A 24,996-nucleotide genomic window follows, 5' to 3' on the forward strand; every position below is an offset into this window, starting at 1 on the left:
GAGACAGAGCATGAACGGGGGAGGGGCAGAGACAGAGGGAGACACAGAATCGGAAACAGGCTCCAGGCTCTGAGCCATGAGCCCAGAGCCCGACGCGGGGCTCGAACTCCCGGACCGCGAGATCGTGACCTGGCTGAAGTCGGACGCTTAACCGACTGCGCCACCCAGGCGCCCCACAAAATACATACATTTTGAAAAAATAAAAATAAAAGCTCAAAAACCATTGCTTCCCCTAATAAAACAAACACCTCTGTAAAACAAGAATTGAAAGTATGTATAGAAAGGCTTAGGGGAGATACTATAAAACATTATGATACAGCAAAATAACAAAAGGAAATTAAACATCAGTGTATATAACTTAAGAAAGAAATATAAAAGAAAAATAAAACCATAGCAGAGAAAAAAGAAAAGCCATATTGATCACAGCACAAAGAATAGACTTTGCTGAAAATATGTGATGAGATATAGTGAGCAAAACAAGCCAATGAAAGAGACACTAATAGAAAATTAAAAGGACTTCTGGGGTGCCTAGGTGGCTCACTAGGTTAAGTATCTGACTTCGGCTTGGGTCATGATCTCACGGTTCGTGAGATTGAGCTCTGCATCAGGCTCTGTGCTGACAGCTCAGAGCCTGGAGCCTGCTTCAGATTCTGTGTCTGCCTCTCTCTCTGCCCCTCCCTCACTCATGCTCTGTCTCTCTCTGTCTCTCACACATAGATAAATGTTAAAAAAATTTTTTTTTTAAATTAAAAGGACTTCCAACGTAAGCATAATCAGCATTCTCAAAGAAAAAGAAAGTGACTCAAAAATGCTAATGTTCAATCCACTATGTATTTTTATTTAAGGGCAAAGATAGCCCAGATATCAACATTTTGAAACACGAAAGACACCAGAGAATACAGTTCTCATGATCCCTACTAGAGGACAGACTTCAGCTAAGCATAAACTATGGCACAAGGCTTGGAGGTGAGCTTTGAATCCACATAACTGTAGAATTAAGACTAAAACAAGAGATTATGACTGCTAATCATAAATGTTATACTATATATACCCATTAAAAATGTGAGTGTTATAAACCCTGACAATATGTATTTTTAAAAATCACATTGCTTTTGAGGTGCCTGGGTGGCTCAGTCAGTTAAGCACCCAACTTCAGCTCAGATCATGATCTCATGGTTTATGAGTTTGAGCCCCAAGTCAGGCTCTGTGCTGACAGCTCGGAGCCTGGAGCCTGCTTTAGATTCTGTGTCTCCCTCTCTCTCTGCCCCTCTCCCACTTGTGTTTGAGCCTCTCTCGCTCAAAAATAAGCATTAAAAATTTTTTTAAAAAGAAAACACATTGCTTTTATTCATGATAAAATCAATAATGTAAACATTCCCAGAATACTTAGAAAGCAATTCACAAGCCTTCTACAAGTATCTCATTTAGCTCTTATGACGCTTTAATGAATGATCCAACATTAAACCCAAAATGATTCTTTGATGCCTTATGCCCCAAGTCTGTCTTCTTGAATTGGTTGTTTGGCTGGTTTTATTGTTGTGGTTCGTTGGTCAGGCTTAAAAAATGAAGGTGTGATATGGACAACTACTTCCAAAAGAGACCATTCTTGATCTCTAGAAGTTTCTTTAGGAAAAATATGGCAGTAAGTGAATGGAAGGTAATGAAAATTTCTTCAGTTATTCACACCACAGATGACTCTAATTAGGATTCTCCATCTCTGGCTGTCTTCTTCTAGTGTCTTTGGATATCAGCTTTCTTTTGGGTAACTATGGACCTGGGTAATGAATTCCATTCACAGTGGTCAATTAAGTCAGACTCTACTCCAGGTGTGCAAAAACTGAGTGTCCAACCTTAGAAATATTATGTAATTTTGTACTACTAACAGCCTCAGCAGCTGATTTTTTTCCTTACTTTTGAAAATTGTTGGGGTACCTGGGTGGCTCAGTTGGTTAAGTGTCTGACTCTTGATATTGTCTCTTGTCATGATCTCATGGTTTGTGAGATTGAGCCCCAGGTCAGGCTCATGGAGCCTTGCTTGGAATTCTCTCTCTCCCTCTCTCTCTCCCTCTCTGCCCCTCCCCTCACACCCCCACCCTGCCCACGTGCGCTCCCTCTCTCAAAATAAACAAACATTTTAAAAAAAAAAAAAAGAAAATTGTTGGCACTACTGAAACAGAGTTTTGTGGAAGACAGACATCTCTGGGTCTTTGGCCTACTTCAATCTACACTTAGAGGAACTATTTTTCTCTCCTTATTTGGTTTTACAACTTTAATGCTTATTATGCATCATTTATTCTGGTTTAGGGTCTATGGTGCTAAAAAATAACAAAAATGAGAGTTTAAAATGGGCACTTTCAATTAACTAAAATGTCTTGTTTGGCTATAGTCTCCAAACTGTTTTGATCCATAACCCTAGGAAGTATAAGATCTGGGGGCATGTGATACAGTTATTTACAGGTTATATGCACATGTGCTATTAATATAGCATGTACATTGCAAGTCATAATATAGACATTCTGAAGAATTAAAGATAAAAATATTTACTATTAGTGGCAAATGATTTTTTTGCTGTCAATAAAATTGTTAACAATACTAATAAGAACAAAGTGATTTAATATACTTTATTTCTGAACATTTCAGTTTAATCTTTTATGATTGAGCAATTTGTTTTAATACCTGGTTTTAATGGCTGTCAGAGATACCTCATGAAGATATGTGGACCCAAACAGGAAAGGGACACCATAACACTGAGTCCCTTGATTTACAATTCCATCCTCCTATAAGGAAAAGGTTTAGGGGTGTTTTGTGGGGTTTTTTAAAAATCATTATTTTGTTGTTATTGCTAACTGAAATTTAGCTAGTTGATGTCCATCTCTCCTGATATTAGTTGCTCTTGAAAGCTTATTAAAGTTATTCAATTTTTATCTCTTCAGGAATTGTGTTCTAAAACCACTGAAACTTTAGAAGGTTTTTTTCCACTGGGTTAGGACGTTCCGTTTCCAACTTATTGAACATGCGGGTGTGAAGGGCTTTAATAGGTGACAAATCATGTTTTAAAATAGAATCACATTTCCAAACACTCACGTTCAAAAATATGCTCCCAGAAGCGCAGATTTCTTTTGAGAAGTTGTTTGTCCCTCATTGTTAAAACTCTACTTCTACATGGAAGGGATAAGTGTATTTGAGTGTATTTTTCAAAAATACACTTGAGGTATGAGGTTGTCCCTACTGAGACTGTTTAACACATAAAAGTCAGCAAACGTGGGCACTTGTCTTTTTGAAAAAGAAAACTGAAATAATAATTCTATGTTCCATGTGTAGAAATACATTGAGGTTTGGGGCACCTGGGTGGCTCAGTCAGTTAAGCATCTGACTTCGGCTCAGGTCTGATCTCACCGTTTGTGGGTTTAAGCCCCGCATCGGGCTCTGTGCTGATAGCTCAGAGCCTGGCATCCATTTCAGATTCTGTGTCTCCCCCTCTCTCTGACCCTCCCCCACTTGCACTCTGTGTCTCGCTCCCTCAAAAATAAATAAACATTAAAAAAAAAAAAAGAAATACATTGAGGCGCATTACTCATCTCGTCACAAAGCGTATCCAAAGATGTTACTAATCTCAAATGTCTTCTTGTTCTAGAATCAACTAAGTAATACTGTCCTATGGCATTCTGTCTACATGTGGCTTTAACTCCTTTGCTCTCCTTCAATAGCTTGTTCGATAACTGACTTGTGAATGTTACAAAGAGCTTCACACAGGTCACTGTTAATGACAGTGAGCACAGACCCTTACTTCAAACAACCTGCTTGATAATTCCTATGGAGCAGGGCTGGCTTCTGGTCAGATTTCATGAATTTCTTTTTATCCTGAATGGGAACACCGGCCGTATGTTCCTACTATCCCCTCTCTCCTTCCTCTATATCCAAAACTCAGAGGGCACATGACTACTCAGAGCAAAGACTACATTTTTCAGTCTCTTCTCTCTTGCAGCTACCTGTGGCCTTGGAACAAAGTTTGGGTCATTGGAATATACGTAGAAACAATGGATAGCCTTCAGAGGAAGGGGATATCTTTTGCTCCCTTTCCTCTGACCTAGCTGGAATTCAGATGCGATGGCTGAAATCTAAGCAATCATGTTGCAGCAAGGGGGAGAAGCCTGGTACTGAGGCAGCCAGAACAGTAAGAGACAAGGGGCCAGGGTCCTTCGTGACTACATTGCCATCGAGTCAGCTCTGGACTGCCCGTGTTCATGTGGGAGAAGTACCCGCCCGTCTTTCTTGAGTTTTGTGATTCTGGGTTTTCTGGCTCTTGCTGTAGTATGGACCACCAACTAACGCACCTGGTAACAGTTGACGGAAAGCTCACGCAAGGACCCAGAGAAGGCTCAGCCCTCCCACCCTGTCACGTCAGCCTACGTTTGTGCCGTTCATACTACTTCGTTCTGCAGCTTCCTAACAGAAACTGCGTATAAGCCACTTGCCTACGTCGTCGGGACACGTCTATAAAAACGACATAATATAACCATGATGTCTCCTCTCTCGGGGATGTGTGAACGGAAACGCGTACCAACAACTTTGAAAGCAAATGAACGAGGGTGCCGCCACCAGGCAACCTCTACTCCACTCTCCTCTTGAGACAACTCAAGACCCAGGTGGGGCCTGTGTCTGATGAAACAGACCACAGGGGAACACCAGCATCCATGTTAAACGTTAATAGAGACTCATTTTTTTTTCTTGGTCAATACATACATCCACAAAGACATTCCACTCTCCCCTGCTCTTCTCCCACCCTTACCAACGAATGTCTCTATACACCCCCCTGGTGTGCAAGCACTCCACTATGAAGCGTACAGATAGGGGGGAATCTGCATAAATACGTGCTCTCCATAAGACTGAAACCTTGCAAAGGCAAATGGTAAATCAAGGGGTAGGTGTACATAAAGACTGTGGTGCCTTACCTGAATACCTCCAGAATGGTCCGTTCTGATAACTTGGGAGCCACCTGCCTAAATGCTTTCTTGAAATCTTCCAATGTTAAATATCCACGGTCTATTTTGAAATCAAAATATAAAACATTCACTTACTTCTATAAACCCTAGGAACTGTTATCTCCGCCATATTTGCGCGAAACTTCATTACTCGGGGAAAAGCAATAAATATAAGGTAATCTGAGACCGTCTCACTGGAAGAATGTAAGAATCTGGTAACACTCCCCTTCTGTGCAGTCCCAGATGATCTCACAGGCCACTTCTAGCCCTATCATTTGCTGATTCTGTAAGTGCCAGGGAATGGACCGCAGACATACGGTGCAATAATGGCATATTAGGCTTCAAGTCTTTGTGAACTGCCAGAACAATTTATTCTTCGAAATCCATTTATTTTCTTGCTTGGTGTTAGAATTATAATATATGAATTTTTAGAGGGAAACCATCATCGCAGCGAAGACGCTGACCCTGGACTCCATGAGTCTTTCCATCCTGTGTGTGATCTGTGGGGTTCGAAGCCACTTCTCTTGGCCATAACCAGTGTGAGAAAACAATTCCTCCGATCATGTGTGGGTCAAGGTAAGAGTCAAAGGAAAAAGGCCAAATGATCTCCCATACCTCTGTAGGTGGCTCATGACCTATATCCCCATGTGGCCAGCCCTTTTGCTGTCCCCATTACAAAGTAGGCAAATTCCAAGTACAATCACATCACTGTAAATATTATTTTATCCATGGCAAATGTCAAGAATTTAAGACTGTGATAGAGAAAGAAATTCACCCCAACATCTAGATGATGGCTCATGAATACAGTAAAATAATCTTCCGGGTCTATCGATCATTTTATTTAGTAAAATAATCTTCCAAGTATATTGATTATTTTATTTACTGAGAGTACATGGCAAGTTGTCTTAATAGCAATTTTTTTTATATCAAAATGATTTAAAGATACTTACAGCGCCTGTCAAAAGCTGTGAAGATGTGTCTTATCTCGTTCCGATGGAGTTGAACTTCCTTCTTTTTTCTTACAATACTTAAAAACTCCTCAAGTGATAGGCCTAGAAGTTAGGAAAAACAATTTGCCAAAGATGACCATCTTCCTCTTTAAGAACAAACATAAATGAAAAGTGATACATATTATGAACAAACTTTATGTTAGTTTTAACGAACAGTGCATATTCCTAAAGATCTATAAGGATGAAAAGACATTTTGCTAAACAGACCCAACCCTACCAATCAGTAGCAACAACGATAGGCACGGTTGGAGTTCACTAAGATTTTCCAGGGAATAAAGGAATGGTGACCTCAAAAAAGCGTAACACTCTTCCCTCTACAAGATGTGAAAGACAGGCCCGAAACTACTTATTAAACAAGGCGTCCTAATTTTTCTTTCCTTATGGTTCTTTGATCCCTTTTTTCCTGGCCAGATGTCATTATGGCAGTTTTTTCTTTTTCCAACTGGGAGATCGGGGCGAAGAAGTCGCTTCTCAAAAGTCAATACCAATTGCACGCCAGAGATAAAGGTGGAGAGAATGTTCCATAAACAATAGAGCCGGCACCATCCGCAGCCTTGGGTGCATCCCGCCACTAGTCTGCAGCCTCAGGCTCTGCTTCCTGTGATTCTCATAATAAAAGAGCCCAGCATGATCATACGAGGTTGGATACTGTGATTACAATGTCTATTAAAATGAATTCTAATGTGATCTTTGTAGTAGGTCTAAAGAGTAGAGCCAAGGATTTAAGCATTGTAGTGAACTGAGCCCTAAATACATAAAAAGAGCAGTTCATTTTAGTAACTCAGAATTTCCATTACAGAATATATCACTATTTTAAAAATAGCCCCAAATCGTACAATAACCACATGCTAATTTCTAAGAACTTGCACTTAATGGTGAGGTAATACTGGGCTGTGTACCTTTCCTAAAATAGTTTCAATTATTAAAAAAAACAACAACAACAACATAGAAAATAGTCTTCTTAAGGGAGCCCTCGGGCAATGTTGGTAAGGATGTAAATCGGTGCAGACACTATGGAAAACAGAATGGCAGTTCCTCAAAGAATTAACAGAACTACCATATGATCTGGCAATTCCTCTTCTGGGTATTTACCCAAAGAAAACAAAAACACTAATTTGAAAAGACACCTGTATCCTCATGTGCGCTGCAGCATTATTTACACTAGCCAAGGTATGGAAGCAACCTAAGTTTCCATTGATGGATGAATGGATAAAGAAGATGTGGTTATATACACACACGATGGAATACTACTCAGTCATAAAATGAATGAGATCTTGCCATTCTCCACAACATGGATGGACCTGGAGGACATTATGCAGAGACAAGTAACATATGATTCCACTTATATATGGAATCTAAAGAAACAAAACAAGTTATGCTACGTGAAATAAGTCAGGCAGAGAAAGATGCCATATGTTTTCACTCATATGTGGATCCTGAGAAACTTAACAGAAGACCATGGGGGAGGGGAAGGGGGAAAAAAAGTTACAGAGAGGGAAGGAGGCAAACCATAAGAGACTCTTAAATACGAAGAACAAACTGAGGGTTGATGGGGGGTGGGGGAGAGGGTTTTGAAAGTGGGTGACGGGCATTGAGGAGGGCACCTTGTTGGGATGAGCACTGGGTGTTGTATGGAAACTAATTTGACAATAAATTATATTTAACATAAAAAAACTTGAGAGATACAGAGAACAGATCAGTAATTATCAGAGGGGCTGAGAAAGGGAGTAGGCAAAATGGGTGAAAGGAATCAAAAAGTACAAACTTCCAGTTATGAAATAAATAAGTCATGGGAATGCAATACACAGCATGGTGATTATAGTCAATAATATTGTATTACATATTTTTTAATGTTTATTTTTGAGAGACAGAGACACAGCACAAGTGGTGGCTGGGGCGGGGGGGGGGGGGGGGCAGAGAGAGAGGAAACACAGAAACCGAAGCAGGCTCCAGGCTCTGAGTTGTCAGCAAAGAGCCCCACACGGGGCTTGAACTCATGAACCATGAGGTCATGACCTGAACTGAAATAGGATGCTTAACTGACTGAGCCACCCAGGCGCCCCTCCCCTTGTATTACATATTTTAAAGTCACTAAGAGATCTTGAAAGTTCTCATCATAAGAAAAAACAATTTTGTAACTCTGTATGGTCACAGGTGAAAACTAGACTTATTGTGGAGATCATTTCACTACACATACACATACTGAATCATTACGCTAAATACCTTAAACTAATATAATGCTATATGTCAATTATACTTTACTAAAAAAAATAGTTGTATTTTTCACGCTTTTCTTATTTGTAGTTAAAGGTGTAGAAACTTAAAAAGCCAACCTATCTTTATGTTTAAATGCTCTTCTTACAACTCTTTAGGACCCACTGTGTGCTGTGTGCCACACCGTGTTAAGCTCTGAAAATAGAGGGTAAAGAGAACACACACGATTGCAGTTCCAAGGGAGTTACTGGTCTAGTTGGGGAGACAGTGATTATAGATTATACAGGCTCAACTGCAAATGTATACATAATCATAATCGTGGCATGTGAATGAGAGGGAAAACAGGAAGTTATAAAAGGATCACAGGACTCCTCCTGCAGAGTAGACTCTGATGAAGGAGGGCTAAGTGTTAGGAATATTTAAGATAATATCTATGATGAGAAGGTGCCAACTGGAAACAGCATGTGCCAAGGCCATGCGGTGGGAAGTGGGAGAACAAAATGGCCCCTGTGGCTGGAATGTGGTATTAGAGGACTGGGTCGGTCTCGGTAAGGCAGGCAGGGCCAGAGGGCACAGGCCCTCGTGGGCCACAGGAAATAGTTTGGGTTTTATTTGGGGTACGATAGGAAGTCAATGAAAGGTGTGGATTGGGAAGTGACATAATGTGATTTAAATTTTTTAAGGACCTTCATGGCCATTTTCTCAAAAAAGGAGAAGGGAGGAAGCAAAATGAAAGGGGAGACCAGTTCAGGAGCCTACTGGCTGGAGAAGAGGTTGCCAGACCTTTAGCGGTGGGAACAGAGGAAATGGAAAGTTTCCCAACACAGCTCGGGAAAGATGAGGGGTGAGACGTAGTGGGTCAGAAGGAAGGAGACACCAAGAATAACCCCTAGGTTGAGGTTTGAGGAGCCATTTAGAGATGACGGGGAGAACTGCAGTGTGGACATGTCAACTATTTGATGCTTTGGCGAGGAACCACGGGCACAAGTCAAGAAGGCAGCTGCGTATACCCTAGGCAACAGGGCACACCTCCCAGCGCCTCCCAGACTGTCTGCCATGTGCTCAGTAAATGTGTGTTGTGCAGAATTAGCAGCCTCTCCCGTCACAGCTAAGGACACGCAGTGACGCGGCTCTGTTTTCATCTCGTCACTTGTGAGACCAGAGAACATATTTAGACTGCTTACTGAGGATAAAACTGAAGTCTAGTCATGCCATGTTCCCACAGGATCAAATCTGTTAACTTTCAAATCTGTTTTACTTTCATGAACACCAGAAGTTAATCAGTTAGACAGCATCTAGATTAGTTAAAATTCCTGAATCATATAGTCACTGATCACACCATGCCCTACGAAGCCCTTCACAATCTGCCCGGTCCACCTTTCCAGCCTCCCTCGCAAACTTCCTGAGGCTTCCCCAAGGCAACAGGTCCTTTCATACTTTCACAAGAGCTGGGCACACACATTACCTGCGATGAGCTTCTCCTTTTTATCCTTCTGTAGGTAATTAATGCATTACCTCTTCCTTGAAGTCTTCCCTGATTTCTCCCAGCTGAGTGCCTTTTCTGTGACCCAACAGCCCTCTGTTCATAACACAATTGTTGGGTAATTTTTTAATCTATTAGGTCCTATGGTAATTATCTGATCACACACACGCTGCCTGAGACGCACTAAGGGAAAGCACTGTATGGGGTTTAAAATTTTATCCCTAGTGTGTAGCGTGATACCTGACGCACAGTAGGCATGGATTACATGTTTGTTATATAAGTAAGTAAACGAATAGGGAAATGTTATTTCTAGTTTTCAGCAAAGAGCATTACAATGTGTGTTTTAAAAGATCTCCCGGGGCGCCTGGGTGGCTCAGTCGGTTAAGCGTCCAACTTCGGCTCAGGTCGTGATCTCACAGTCCGTGGGTTCGAGCCCCGCGTCGGGCTCTGTGCTGACAGCCCAGAGCCTGGAGCCTGTTTCAGATTCTGTGTCTCCCTCTTTATCTGACCCTCCCCTGTTCATGCTCTCTCTCTCTCTGTCTCAAAAATAAATAAATGTTAAAAAAATAAATAAATAAAAGATCTAAGTCTGTAGTACTAATGCCAAAAAGTAGGTTACTTTCTATTCACCTAGCCAGCAAAATAAACCATCCTTTTAGAAACCCCAACTTATTAATACCTATGGTATAGTAAAAAACAAGTGAAACTCAGAGAGAAAGGAAATGCATGCATAATATTTGCTCTTTACTCACCATTGTGTATGATTTAGGGAAATGATAAGAAACAAACAGGACAATGCCATTGTTCTATGTGTGATTCTCACACACACGTACATGAGTAGTGATATCTTTTAAAGTACATATTCAGAGAACCCATTGGTATTTGAGGCCATAAAGCAGTGAAGGTCTGTATTTCATAATCTCGTGGGATAAAAAGCAAATGTTCTTTAGTTTTTCCTAGAAGGAAATGTGGGTGCCAACTGTATGTTTACTCCCACTTGGAAAAGGAAAACAATCTAATAACACAAATAACTCTATATACGTTATCAAGTTCTTTTACACTATTTTCCCCATAGCACAAGATACCTTTTTTTTTTTTTAATTTTTTTTTCAACGTTTATTTATTTTTGGGACAGAGAGAGACAGAGCATGAACGGGGGAGGGGCAGAGAGAGAGGGAGACACAGAATCGGAAACAGGCTCCAGGTTCTGAGCCATGAGCCCAGAGCCTGACGCGGGGCTCGAACTCCCGGACCGCGAGATCGTGACCTGGCTGAAGTCGGACGCTTAACCGACTGCGCCACCCAGGCACCCCCCCTTTTTTTTTTTTAAGTTGATTTGTTTTTTGAGAGACAGAGCGTGCAGGCCAGCGCAAGCAGGGGAGGGGCAGAGAGAGATGAAACCAGGGACCCGAAGTGGGCTCCACGCTGCCAGCACAGAGCCCGATGTGGAGCTCAGACTCACCAACCGCCAGATCATGACCTGGGCTACAGTCAGATCGTTACGTTTTAATAAGGGTCATCACGTAATATTAAACCATGCAAACACATCCCCACTGCTCCCTCCACTCCATGCCCTTATCTTAATCTTCCATGGCAACACATACCCAAACGCAAGCCCCTTTTCTAACAAGGATAAACTTTCATTCAGCTTCGTTCTCACACTGTAGCAGCCCAATCACCTTCCGCAGTCAGCGCATAATGGTTTGCTACTCCTGCAGCTCCGAGATGCAAACACATTCGTGTAAGTTTTCTACATCTTGCTGCTCTTTAAATGGCCTAGAAATACACTTTCTACTGCTAGCTCCACCTGCTGCCACAACACTCAAACCTAAGATTACCGCTTCACAGAGACTTGCAATAATTCTATTGCCCTCAGATTTCATGCTCAATGACAAATGCATTACTGTGTTCGCCCCTGGAGTGAAAGCATATGTTCAGAAAATTCTAACTTCAAATACAACGTTGGGTCTCCTATGTGCATTGTTCCACTAATAACGGTTACCTAAATACGCTTTACTGCAGTTACACATTAGGATCGTGACAACATCAGGAACCACATAGACCTGTGTGTTTATCTGAGCTTCTTATTACCCTGTTTACAAAAGGTGTTCAGAAAACACCTGGGTAGTTGGACTCTATCGGTAGTTTGCAGGGTTTTTTTTTTTTGTTTTTAGCTGTAGGGAAGGTGTAAACCAGAAAGCCTGATGTGCAGAGGCAATGAAGGCAGAACTATCTTGTCTGGAGCAAGGTGGCCCCTCCACCATTCCCTGTCCAGCAGTGTCTGTGGAAGTGTCCCCACAGGACCCAGGATTAAGGACCATGACTTAAAGACCACTGACACCAGTGACCTTTACAGATCCTTCTAGGCTCTGCAAGTCTATGCATTTTCCTTACCAATGGAAAACACGTCCTTCCATTTTATAAACTCCTCTTAGCAAAACGGACTCTTCGTGTTCTATAACAAACACATATATTTTACTTTGCAAGCTATTTACTACTTGTGATATAGATATGTCATAGAGGAAGGCTAGGAATGTCTATCTTTTCTACCTTTTTAAGTAGTTTCCTAGGAGAATAATCATCTTTTATCATAGGGGTGGATATATTCTAAAACTATATAAATTTTTCCTTGAAAGTTTCATTATGTATATATTTTTGAGGTTCAAAAGACCACTGCCCCTATGCTTCAGGGCCCACAGAGAAATCCTCTTGAAAATGAAGGCATCTAGTTTCTGGCTATCACAGTGAGCTTAAATTAGAAACTGCAATAAACCTGAGGAGAGTGAAGGAGAAAACAATAAAAATGTCAAGTTATTTAGACGGTAGGTCTGCTCCTAGATTTAGTATAAAAAGGAGGGTTCATGTTCATTGTGCCATATATTAATTTTTCTGGGGCTTGAAAATGCCTAAAAATTAGCTTTTAAAAAGATAAAGTGGCTTTTTAAAAGGTGTAAGGCAAGCCTTCTCTACCTGGAGAAATAAAATTCAGATTGTGACTTCCAGAGGCCATGCAGGAAAAGAAGGGACACAATATGTTCCCATAAAAAGATTATAAGGACAGGGGCACCTGGGTGGCTCAGTTGGTTGAATGACTGACTTCGGCTCAGGTCTTGATTTCACAGTTTGTGGGTTCGAGCCCCGCATCAGGCTCTGTGCTGACACCTCGGAACTTCGGATTCTGCGTCTCCCTCTCTCTCTGCCCCTCCCCCATACATGCTCTTTCTGTCTCTTTCTCAAAAGTAAATAAACATTAAAAAAAATTTTTTTTAAAAGATTGTAAGGACAGAAGGAGAAAGTGGCATCAACAATGGTGAGCTATCCCCTGTTTTGTTTCTTAGGGGATAAAGAGAGAGAAGCAAACCATAAAACAGACTCTTACCTACAGAGAACAAGCTGAGGGATGCTGGAGGGGAGGTGGGCGGGGATGGGCTAACTGGGTGATGGGGATTAAGGAGGGCACACACGATGAGCACTGGGTATTGTAAGTCATAAATCACTAAATCCTACCCCTGAAACTAATATTACACGTACGTTAACTAACTAGAATTTAAACAAAAATTTGAAAAGGAAAACAAAAAATAATGGTGTGCTGTCATATTAAGGTGGATAAGTAACTTCAGAGAACTGATATTTTCTTCTGGCTTCCTGAATAAGAGTAAGGGAATAAAGAGAAAAGAATCTACTTTAATGGAAGAAGTCAAGTTTTACCCTATCATTGGGAGGAAAATGAAAAGGAAGAGTAAAAAACAGGTTATAATAGAGGAATCTGAACCAATAAAACCTTACTTCTGTCAAACAGGGACTGGAATCATTACTTTCTTTTATCATGTATTATCTCCTGCTTTTATCACGTATATCTCCTATATCTCCTGCTCATAAACCTGCACAGGTTCCTCGGTGTTATCACTGCAAAGTCCTGACACCTTATTCCGGAATTTAAAGCTTCATTATTCCATCTAGGCAGAGTGGGCCTCAATCCCCCTTCTTAACACTCAGTTTCCATCAGGGTAACTTACTCTGCTGACACAACAACTCATTTATAGGTAGGCACTATACTCCTTGCTGGTGTGGGAGGTAAAAATATTCCAAGGAGGGTAGAATCCATTTATGCTAGGACTCATTATTAACAGTATGACAGTTGATAGCTCTGGATATGCAAATCTGGGGGTGGGTAGGCAGGGAAGGGGGGGGGTCTTACAACCAGAGATCTGGGAGAAGTCTCCGCCTCCGAGCTAGCGTGGGCCCTGGGGGAAGAAGGTCTGCGAGAGAAAGTGCACAGAAGTGGAGTGCACAGAGCCCTTACAGAGGAGACAGCGCCAGCCAGGCCTTTCCCACTTCTAGCTGTGGGGAGTGAGGGATAAAGCCCTTTTCTGTACTGTTAGCAAATGCCTCGGCAGTCCCAGACATCCATCGTTTTTACGAAGAGTGTGCTGGGTAAGTAATCCACGCTGAGTTCCGCATCCACACTGACCTAGCACAGACAGCACCAGGAGCCAGGAGCCAAGCACAGAGCTGGCATCTGCATTCACTCATTTCACTATGTCCTCTTCTTTGCTTCTCCACCTTTGCAAATCCCACCCGTCCTTTTCCGTCCAGTTCTGGCCCTCACCTCGCATCTCCCTCCTCCAATCTCTTAGAGGTTTTCTTGTCCATAGTAATTATTTGACATCTGGCCATAAATGAAGTGACAATACCCTTTTATGTTTCCTATCTTAGGTCAGTGTCTGTGTCACCTACTTTTTTTCTACCCTACAGTGAAACGTGGTCAGCGTCCTCTAAATGAGTAATGAGATAAATTCATTTAGGGGTGAACATCTATGGGCAATACCACAAAATGGCCCTATGGTTAGGATTTCAAGATAAGGTAAGCGTGATGTGTATGCATTTCCTGATCACAGGAAAAAACTAAGAGGTCAGTAAATAATACTATACTATACCGTGGCTTTAGTTCGTTAGGCAGCAGCCCAAAACAAGAAAACATCCACAACCAAAAAAAGGTGTTTACAGTAGAATTTAAAACACTAGAAAATGGACATTTAAACTTAGGAAAATAATACAGTTCACAGTCAACTAGGGAGCTCCAAACAATTCAGATGAGATAGTAATAAATAAAAGTATACAAGCCAACTGGCCATTCAACTCATGCATAAATTATTTTCCAACTGAACTGACAATGGAGAGCACAACTGAGTCAAATAGTCCACAATCACTGTTATGTTGAATCAGTCTCTTTGATTTTTCCATTAAGTTGAAGGTTAAAAGGAAGTTCCTGGAAGGTTTTTTCTTCTTTGAGTATGAAAGTGCAATATGTTCGTTGTTTTAAGAGGGAAGTAAGAAAACAAAAAGAAAAAAAAAAGCTCGAACTAATCACCTTGTGAAAAGAAAATTCTGATGTACTTTGTTTTTTTCCATAGGCATATTTTATATGGATCCGGGATAAACACATACAGACAGCTGTGTAAGGATTCAGTGGGGGCAATGTTCATGTAGTTCTTCTTCACAGCATTTGGCATACTAAGCAAAAGCCCTATAAATCTTATTTTTTGTTATTCATATAAAATGCTCAACAATTTGTCATACAATGAAGTCAAATCATCTGATATCACACGTGGTCTTTCTTTGCCCTTCGTGCTGAGCCATTCAGATGTGTTTGACATTAAACCACTGGCCTACAAGGAAGAAAGTTCAAGGAACAGCCTTACAAAATTCACCAGTGTATTTACCGGACAGTTTGTGGAACATCAATGTCCATTCATCGGTCTCTCTTCCATGTGACATTGTGAAAGAAATATACTGTACCAGGGAAAACTCTCTCTCTAGATAAGAAGTTTCTATTGTATGGACGATGATCACTGGATTGTCATTCCCTATTTGTTCTGGACATTAGGTAGCTCAGAACCAAATCTGTTATGCCAACAATGGCACAGAACCTTCTGTATACTGATCCACTCCTGACTTCAACTTGTTGATTAAGTTCCTGGGGGATGAACACTGTCCTCAACTCTGTCTAATGACTAATATGACCCATGGCACCATTAAAATCAAGGGTTTAGCCAATGTTTGAGAGGGTAAGTTTGGAGATCAGACTGCTGTGGTCTGTTACTTACTTAGATAGCTACACTATGCATACTTAACCTCTCTGAGCACTGGTATTTTTTTTAACTTATAAAATGAGGTTAATCTTGGTATCATAGAGTTGTATTAAATTTAACAATTCGTGCCTAGCACTCAATCACAAGTCTGCACATGGTAAGCATTCAGAAAATCACAGCTGTAATTATTATCTATAATAAATACTACAACACATGTAGAAGTATTTTGCAAATAAAGAACCATCAAATGCCAGGATCGAGGTATTTTATTATTCCTCTCTAGAGCCTAATCTCATTAAAAAAATTTTTTTTGATGTTTATTTACTTTTGAGAGAGACAGACAGACAGACAGACAGAGACAGAGCTCCAGCAGGGGAGGGGCACAGAGAGAGGGAGACACAGAATTCGAAGCAGGCTCCAGGCTCGGAGCTGTCAGTACAGAGCCCAACGTGGGGCTTGAACTCACGGACTGTGAGATCATGACCTGAGCCGAATTGGGACCCTCAACCAACCGAGCTACCCAAGCACCCCCCCTTAATTTCCTCTTTTTTAAGAAAAGGTAACAAATAACAGTTTTTTAGGTCTCTTCTAGTTGCAACCTTCTTTTGTGCTCTATACTTAGAGAAGGTATGAAATGTATCCCAGAGAGTGAGCACTGCAACAAAATACAACCCTTTAAAATAGGTAGCTTTAGTATACATTAGAACCACCCCAACAGTGATCTGTTGCTTCTTAAACACTTGACTTTTTTTTTTGTCTCCCACTAACATAATTCCTTATTCCTGCCGCCTAAACAGTTTTTGCTGACGGATTCTTGCTTGTTAGGTTACAGGCATTAAAATACCTTCTTGCTACTTATCCTGGCTGCCTTCAGACTCTCCGAGTGTGACTTTTCTGGAGACGATCTCCTCTAACTTCTAAAGGTTTTGACTTAACTTTTCATTCTTCTTAATTTTAACAAGGAAAATCTACAGAAACGACCCACCTGTTAGACCAGAAGCTCCTGGAAAATAGGGCCTGGGCACCCAGGTTTAGGTACTATGTGAAGTGTGTGCATAGTCAAGACTGGTGAGTCAGGGTCAATCTAGAATGTTCATATGGACCTCACCCAGGAAGCTGGGTCTTCCTCACCCAGGAACTGGGGCCTGAACAGAGAATCCTTTAGGGTGGCATGCTAGAGATGTGGCATGACCTTGTCTGGATGTAAAAAAGAGCCGTAGCTAGCTGGAGAATTCCCAGGTCAAGGCTACCAAGAAGGACTATGGAAAAACTGATTACCTGAATAAATAGCTCCCAGAAAGCCAAGGCCACATTTCAGTTCTTTTTCAAGATCAAAACATGAAAGAGAGAGATAATATAGCTGACAGAACATTTCATCTGTGCATAAACCCTCTTCCTGCAAGAAAAATAACATGTAAAAGGTGACTCGTGTATGGAAAGGGAGAAAAAATGGAGCTGATGGCCTGAAATTTGTTCAGTTGTGAAGAGTTCTAACAGAAAAAAAAGTTATGTTAGCAATCAGAGTTCAGCAGTGATTTCTTGCTAGGATGACTTTATTCTTTCTTTTGAGTATTTGTGGTCTTGAGTCTCCCTTTCAAATAAACATGAATTAAAGCTAGTTGGAAAGGTAGCACCCTGACTTTAAGTCTATTTCCTTTAAACGAGAAGGATATGATGCTCTGAGAAGGTTCATTTGCCATTGATACCAAGACCAGGAGAGGAACTGGGGGAGAAAAAGAGAAAAAAAGAGAAGATGAAGGGAAAAGACTGGAAATCTGTAGACTGAGGAGGGTCCCTTCACACTAATTTTGGAGCCAGGTGCTAAACATCTGCACTTTGATCTCCTTCCCCCCCCACCCCAGACCTTCCCCTGAATTTCTCAGATGGCTACATTACTTTGTGACCTTTTGAAATTTATCTTTTTAAAAAAATTTTTTTAACATTTATTCATTTTTGAGAGTGAGAGAGACAGCATAAGCGGGGGAGAGGTAGAGAGAGGGAGACACAGAATCCGAAGCAGGCTCCAGGCTCTGAGCCATCAGCACAGACCCGACGCAGGGCTTGAACCCATGAACCATGAGATCGTGGCCCGAGATGAAGTCAGATGCCCAACCGACTGAGCCACCCAGGCGCCCCTGAAATATATCTTAAAGTTAATTATTAGGAAAAGACACTGTGAAAAGAAGCATCCTCATGAACTGACTGAGAAGTGGATGTAAGAACAGATGTAACATCCTTGATATTAAATGCAAGAAAATGCATACAGGGGCAGGGGCAGGAGCGTATCGTTAAAGTCAGAAAGGCCTCATAGGGAAGACTGTGTTCACTATTGAAATATTCCAGTTTTGAAGCAATCCTTGGGCCATAAGGAGTTTGAGAAAATGTTCCATATCCAGGTACTCTTCATTATATATGAGAGAGCTCAGGCCTGGAAGAGACCATGCGAACATAGTGAATGGAAAGAAACTCTTTTCCAAAGCATAAAGCTCCAGTGGCCATCAGAACTAGTTTCAAATGGCTCTGTGACTGCAACAAACGTGAGAAATATTTCTACCTGAAGTCAGAACTCAAAAATTAGAGAATTCATAAAGGAAATTTTGTAACTTTCATGAACACATCTTCAGCCACAAGTCAAAGTCAAACCTCTCTCAAACGTCAAGGAAACACACACACACACACACACACACACACACACACACACACACACACACGAATCAGTCCTCACTTTGTATCAGAGTATATGCACACACGAGAAACCTTTAGAAGGTAATGAAGGTAGAAAACCTGCCTTCATTTAGGATAATTGAAGGATATGAAGGATAATTTACCCTTCAAATTATCCATACAGGAGAGATATTATTCATATCACATGAATGTAACATAGACAGGGAAAGCTTTTTATGAAGTCAGATCTTGTTAAACATGAGATAATACATATGGGGGGAATCTTCTGATATTGAATATGGGGAAAAGTTCTGTCAGAAGTCAATCTTGGCTCTACATTAGACAATTCACTCCAGCTGTAAAGAACATGGGAAGTCTTGGGGTGCCTCAGTGGCTCAGTCGGTTAAACACCTGATTCTTGATTTCGGCTCAGGTCATGATCTCACGGTTTGTGGGTTCGAGCCCCACATCAGGCTCTGTGCTGACAGCTCAGAGCCTGGAGCCTACTTCAGATTCTGTGCCTCCCTCTCTCTCTGGAGCCTGCTTGGGATTCTCTCTCTCCTTCTCTCTTTCTGCCCCTCCCCTGCTTATGTAATTTCTCTCTCTCTCTCTCAAGATAACTAAACGTTAAAAAATTAAAAAAAAAAAAAAAAGAACATGGTAAATTTTTCTTCCAGAAGGACACCTCTTTCTACATCAAAGAATGGCTGGGGAAAGAAAACCTTCTGTGTAAAGGCAAATCCTTAATTCGGAGAACACACATTAGGAAGAAAGTCTATGAGAATAATGAATGATCTGAGAGTGCCTTCAGCAGTAATACCACTGGCTTTATCAGAAAAGTTGCAAAATGGAGAAGCGCTATATATGTAACATGTGGGGAAGAGCTTCACCCAGACAGAATTGAGAAAATCACTCACCATTTAGGGGACTGCTAATAGGGAGAAATGCTACCAATGCAAAAAATGTGGGAAATTCTTCTGCCAGAAGACAGAAATCAGTTTAGATTCAAAAATTCATATAGCAATCCAGAGGAAAATATGTAGGGAAGGCATCATGAAGAAGATACAGGGGCGCCTGGGTGGCTAAGTCAGTTAAGCATCCGACTTCATCTCAGGTCATGATCTCACAGTTCATGAGTTCAAGCCCCGCATTGCGCTCTGTGCTGACAGCTCAGAGCCTGAAGCCTGCTTTAGATTCTGTGCCTCTCTCTCTCTCTCTCTCTCTCTCTCTCTCTCTGCCCCTCCCCCACTCGTGCTCTGTCTCTGTCTCTCAAAAATAAATAAATGTTAAAAAAAAAAGTTACAACTGGGGCGCCTGGGTGGCTCAGTCAGTTGAGCATCTGACTTTTGATTCTGGTTCAGGTCATAGTCTCACGGTTGTGGGATCGACCCCCAAGCCAGGCTCTGAACTGGGCTAGGTGTGGAGCCTGCTTGTGATTCTCTCCCTCTCTCTTTGCCCCTCCCCTGCTCACTCGTGCCCTCATTCTCTCTCTCTCTCAAAATAAATAAATAAACTCCTTTTAAAAAAAGAAGTTATAATGAATTGAACATTACGGACACAATATTTGAGCATTTTGAGTGTGCAAAAATTTTTACGTGAAATTAAAAGGGAAATTCCATCAAGTTAGGGAGTTTGTCAAAAACACGTTCTCCTAGCAATAATATTGTTCTAAGAGTCACGGTCCATATGGGGTACTGAACCTTGCATACAAAAAACGAATCCAAGAAACTCTTTTGTAAATCTACCATTTATAAATAAAAAGATCTGTTAAAAGAAAGAAAAAGCCAAACCGGTCAAAAGGACACAGGAGCCAACTTGAGGAGGCATTCAATGCCCAAGTCTGTGACAAGGTGAAAACTAAAATAATTAATGATAATTAATGGAGTATAAATCATTAAAAAACATGCAATTCATGAGTCTGTGCTGATCATAAACAGATGGATTGATCAAGAAAAAGGGAGGTCTCCTGCTTATAGCCAAGGTTTAACTGAAGCACTAGGATTAGAAAATCCTTATTTTGCAACTGTTATGACAAAAACTGGGTCAGACGAGAATCATGAACAGTTACCAAATCTAGGGGCAAATTTTGATGAGAAGGAAAATATTTGCAAGTCTTCAATGTGTCTCTCCACACACCGCTTGTTAGTTGCAAGGGAAGAAAAGATAAACAGAATACATTGGAGAAACTGGACAATGTCTTCCCTAGTGGCAAAAATTAATACCATCTATGAGAGACAGATGGTCATTGTGGGCCTCCAGACGTGGCCCCCAACAAGGGACAGGCCACCTAAACGGTATTCTGGCTCAGAATGCTTAACCCCAACATCAGGCAAACACAAAACAAGGACCATTCTTAAAAAACTAATAGTCAAGGCCTTTGACAAAATTCAGCAACCTTTCTTAATAAAAACCCTTGAGAAAGTCGGGATAGAAGGAACATACTTAAAGATCATAAAAGCCATTTATGAAAAGCCCACAGCTAACATCATCCTCAATGGGGAAAAACTGAGAGCTTTTTCCCTGAGATCAGGAACACGAAAGGGATGTCCACTCTCACCGCTGTCGTTTAACATAGTGTTGGAAGGTCTAGAATCAGCAATCAGACAACAAAACGAAACCAAAGGCATCAAAATTGGCAAAGATGAAGTCAAGCTTTCATTTTGCAGATGACATGATATTATACATGGAAAATCCAATAGACTCCACCAGAAGTCTGCTAGAACTGATACATGAATTTAGCAAAGTTGCAGGACACAAAATCAATGTACAGAAATCAGTTGCATCCTTATACACTAATAATGAAGCAACAGAAAGACAAATAAAGTAACTGATCCCATTCACAATTGCACCAAGAAGCATAAAATACCTAGGAATAAATCTAACCAAAGATGTACAAGATCTGTATGCTGAAAAGTATAGAAAGGTTATGAAGGAAATTGAAGAAGATATAAAGAAATGGAAAAACATTCCGTGCTCATGGACTGGAAGAAAAAATATTGTGAAAATGTCAATACTACCCAAAGCTACACATTCAATGCAATCTCAATCAAAATTGCACCAGCATTCTTCTTGAAACTAGAACAAGCAATCCTAAAATTCATATGGAACCACAAAAGGCCCCGAATAGTCAAAGTAATTTTGAAGAAGACCAAAGCAGGAGGCATCACAATCCCAGACTTTAGCCTCTACTACAAAGCTGTCATCATCAAGACAGCATGGTATTGGCACAAAAACAGACACATAGACCAATGGAATAGAATAGAAACCCCAGAACTAGACCCACAAACGTATGGCCAACTCATCTTTGACAAAGCAGGAAAGAACATCCAATGGAAAAAAGACAGTCTCTTTAACAAATGGTGCTGGAAGAACTGGACAGCAACATGCAGAAGGTTGAAACTAGACCACTTTCTCACACCATTCACAAAAATAAACTCAAAATGGATAAAGGACCTGAATGTGAGACAGGAAACCATCAAAACCCTAGAGGAGAAAGCAGGAAAAGACCTCTCTGACCTCAGCTGTAGCAATTTCTTACTTGACACATCCAAAGGCAAGGGAATTAAAAGCAAAAATGAACTACTGGGACCTCATGAAGATAAAAAGCTTCTGCACAGCAAAGGAAACAACCAACAAAACTAAAAGGCAACCAACGGAATGGGAAAAGATATTTGCAAATGACATATCAGACAAAGGGCTAGTATCCAAAATCTATAAAGAGCTCACCAGACTCCACACCCGAAAAACAAATAACCCAGTGAAGAAATGGGCAGAAAACATGAAGAGACACTTCTCTAAAGAAGACATCCAGATGGCCAACAGGCACATGAAAAGATGTTCAGCGTTGCTCCTCATCAGGGAAATACAAATCAAAACCACACTCAGATTGCACCTCACGCCAGAGTGGCCAAAATGAACAAATCAGGAGACTATAGATGCTGGAGAGGATGTGGAGACACGGGAACCCTCTTGCACCGTTGGTGGGAATGCAAACTGGTGCAGCCACTCTGGAAAATACTGTGGAGGTTCCTCAAAAAATTAAAAATAGACCTACCCTATGACCCAGCAATAGCACTGCTAGGAATTTACCCAAGGGATACAGGAGTACTGATGCAGAGGGGCACTTGTACCCCAATGTTTATAGCAGCACTCTCAACAATAGCCAAATTGTGGAAAAAGCCTAAATGTCCATCAACTGATGAATGGATAAAGAAATTGTGGTTTATATACACAATGGAGTACTACGTGGCAATGAGAAAGCATGAAATATGGCCCTTTGTAGCAACGTAGATAGAACTGGAGTGTGATGCTAAGTGAAATAAGCCATACAGAGAAAGACAGATACCATATGGTTCACTCTTATGTGGATCCTGAGAAACTTAACAGAAACCCATGGGGGAGGGGAAGGAAAAAAAAAAAAAGAGGTTAGAGTGGGAAGGAGCCAAAGCATAAGAGACTCTTAAAAACTGAGAACAAACTGAAGGCTGATGGGGGGGTAGGAGGGAGGGGAAGGTGGGTGATGGGTATTGAGGAGGGCACCATTTGGGGTGAGCACTGGGTATTGTATGGAAACCAATTTGACAATAAACTTCATATATTGAAAAAAAAAACCAATAGTGAGGGCTGGACTAGTTCCTCAAAATTTCCATGTTATAAAAAGCCAAGAAAAAAAAAAAGTCTACAGAAATGTTCCAGATGAAAGGAGTCTAAAGAGACATGGCACCCAAGACTAATTCCTGTATTAGATGAGGGATGATGTGTTTAAGAACACTATCAGATCAAATGACAGTACTGGAATATAAACAGTAAATGAGACAAAAATACAATATCGGTCTAAGTTTACGGTAAGCGTGCTGTGGTTTTAGGTTCAGAGCAGTGAGAGGAGGGCATAGTGGTAGAAAGGGCCAAAGGGTTAAAATGTCAACAGTAAGTGCATCGAGGTAAAGAGTATACAGCTCTCGGTGTTATTTTTATTTTGCAGTTTTTTGTAAGCGCTAGATTATTTCCCCAAAAAGGTAATTTTTAAAAAGCCAATCCAACATGTTCTGGCCCCTATCTCCAAAACAACAGGTACTCCTGTCTGTCTCATCTTCCTTTTCCCTCTTCATTAGAGCGTTCTGCTAAGCTCAGAAACATCTTCATGTGCAAAAAAACAAAAACCAAAAACGAAAAAACCACTCCTGATCCCCAGGCACTCTGGACTTACTGAAAGACTTCTACTTACACTGTCACACTTTCTCAAGGTTTCGTTTGCCTTTGACCACTCCAGCCTGGCCTCTGCCGTCACCAGGTACCGAAACCCGTCTTGCAGGTCGCCAACCCCAAGGGACACTTCAGTTACTACCTACCTGACCTTTCCAAGGTGTTGACCACACCCTCTTCCTGGAAATAATCCCCTTCTCCTTGTTTGGGATCAGATACCTTTGACTTTCCTCCCGCCCCTCCCCGCCTCTAACTTCCTCTGCCATTTCCTAACTCTCTCCCTGACTTCAAATGATTGCGGTTCCTGAAGGTTCTCCTTCCACTCTGTCTTGCTAGGTCATCTCATCCATCCCCAGGGCTTCAAACACCATCTACATGCGAACGGCTCCCAAATTTATTTCTCCAGCCCACAGCTTTCCTCTGAATTCCGTATTCACGCAGCCTGAATGCCCGGATATCACAGACTGAAATTTCTCAAACGTAGCATTTTCAGACGTGAACTCTGGCTCTCCCCCAACCCCAAACCTTCTCCCCAAGTCTTTCCATTTCAGTAAAGTGCCACTTCTGCTCATCTAAGTCAGAAAATACTGATCAACAGTTGGGATGTTCACATTACAAGCAACATTTTTTTCTTTATGCTTTTCAATGGTTTCAAACTTCCCTACAATAAACATCCTATTACACTTATGAATACATTAAAGAACCAAAATCTTTCTTTGAAACAGAACAAGACAAAGATGTGCTTTATAGTCTCTATTTTTGTTCTTAATTTTGATTTTATGAAGTCTAAAAATTAGTATTAACTTTCATATTACCAGAAGTGTTTGGATTTACTGAAGACATCACAGAATCAGCTTCTATCTAGAAAAGAAGAAAGAAAAGCACATATAATTTCATCAAATGTTTTCACAGTGGGAGTTCTTAATTCCTGAGGTGTAGAGAAGGATTATATTTTATGAGAAACAAACTGTGTTGAGTCCAGCAGACAACTAATATCACAGGACAAGACAGCTGTAATAGTCATTTTATTCTTCCATCTGTAGCTAGGGTTGGGGGGGGGGGTATGGGTGAAACAGGTGATTGGGGATTAAGGAGGGCACTTGTGATGAGCACTGGGTGTTGTAGGCAAGTGTTGAATCACTATATGGTGATTCAACTACACTTGAAACTAATGTTACACTCTATGTTAATGAACTGGTATTTAAAAAAAAAATCTTTGAAAAAAATCAATAAAAAATTAAGTGGCATTAAAGCAAGAAATATCTATATACCTATATGACACAATATGCTAATCTGCTACAGACCCTAATGGCCCCAATACTATTCCATTGACCAACATAGTTTAAGCA

The 24,996-nt window shown here is 41.0% G+C and overlaps 1 protein-coding gene across 5 annotated transcripts in view; it reads right to left on the reverse strand.

Annotated features, from left to right (window-relative positions):
- Positions 1–24,996, reverse strand: part of EFCAB11 (EF-hand calcium binding domain 11) — a 165,993-nt gene that overhangs the window by 136,421 nt on the left and 4,576 nt on the right. For all 5 annotated transcript variants that reach the window (XM_047863086.1, XM_047863087.1, XM_047863090.1 and 2 more), the window contains exons 3-5: positions 24,463–24,508; positions 5,933–6,034; positions 4,953–5,043 (exon numbers count right to left, since the gene is read on the reverse strand). In XM_047863086.1, the coding sequence (XP_047719042.1) occupies positions 4,953–5,043; positions 5,933–6,034; positions 24,463–24,508 (239 nt within the window). The remainder of the gene's footprint in view (positions 1–4,952; positions 5,044–5,932; positions 6,035–24,462; positions 24,509–24,996) is intronic.

The sequence above is a fragment of the Prionailurus viverrinus genome, chromosome B3, assembly GCF_022837055.1.
Source record: "Prionailurus viverrinus isolate Anna chromosome B3, UM_Priviv_1.0, whole genome shotgun sequence".
Classification (NCBI taxonomy): Eukaryota; Metazoa; Chordata; class Mammalia; order Carnivora; family Felidae; genus Prionailurus; species Prionailurus viverrinus.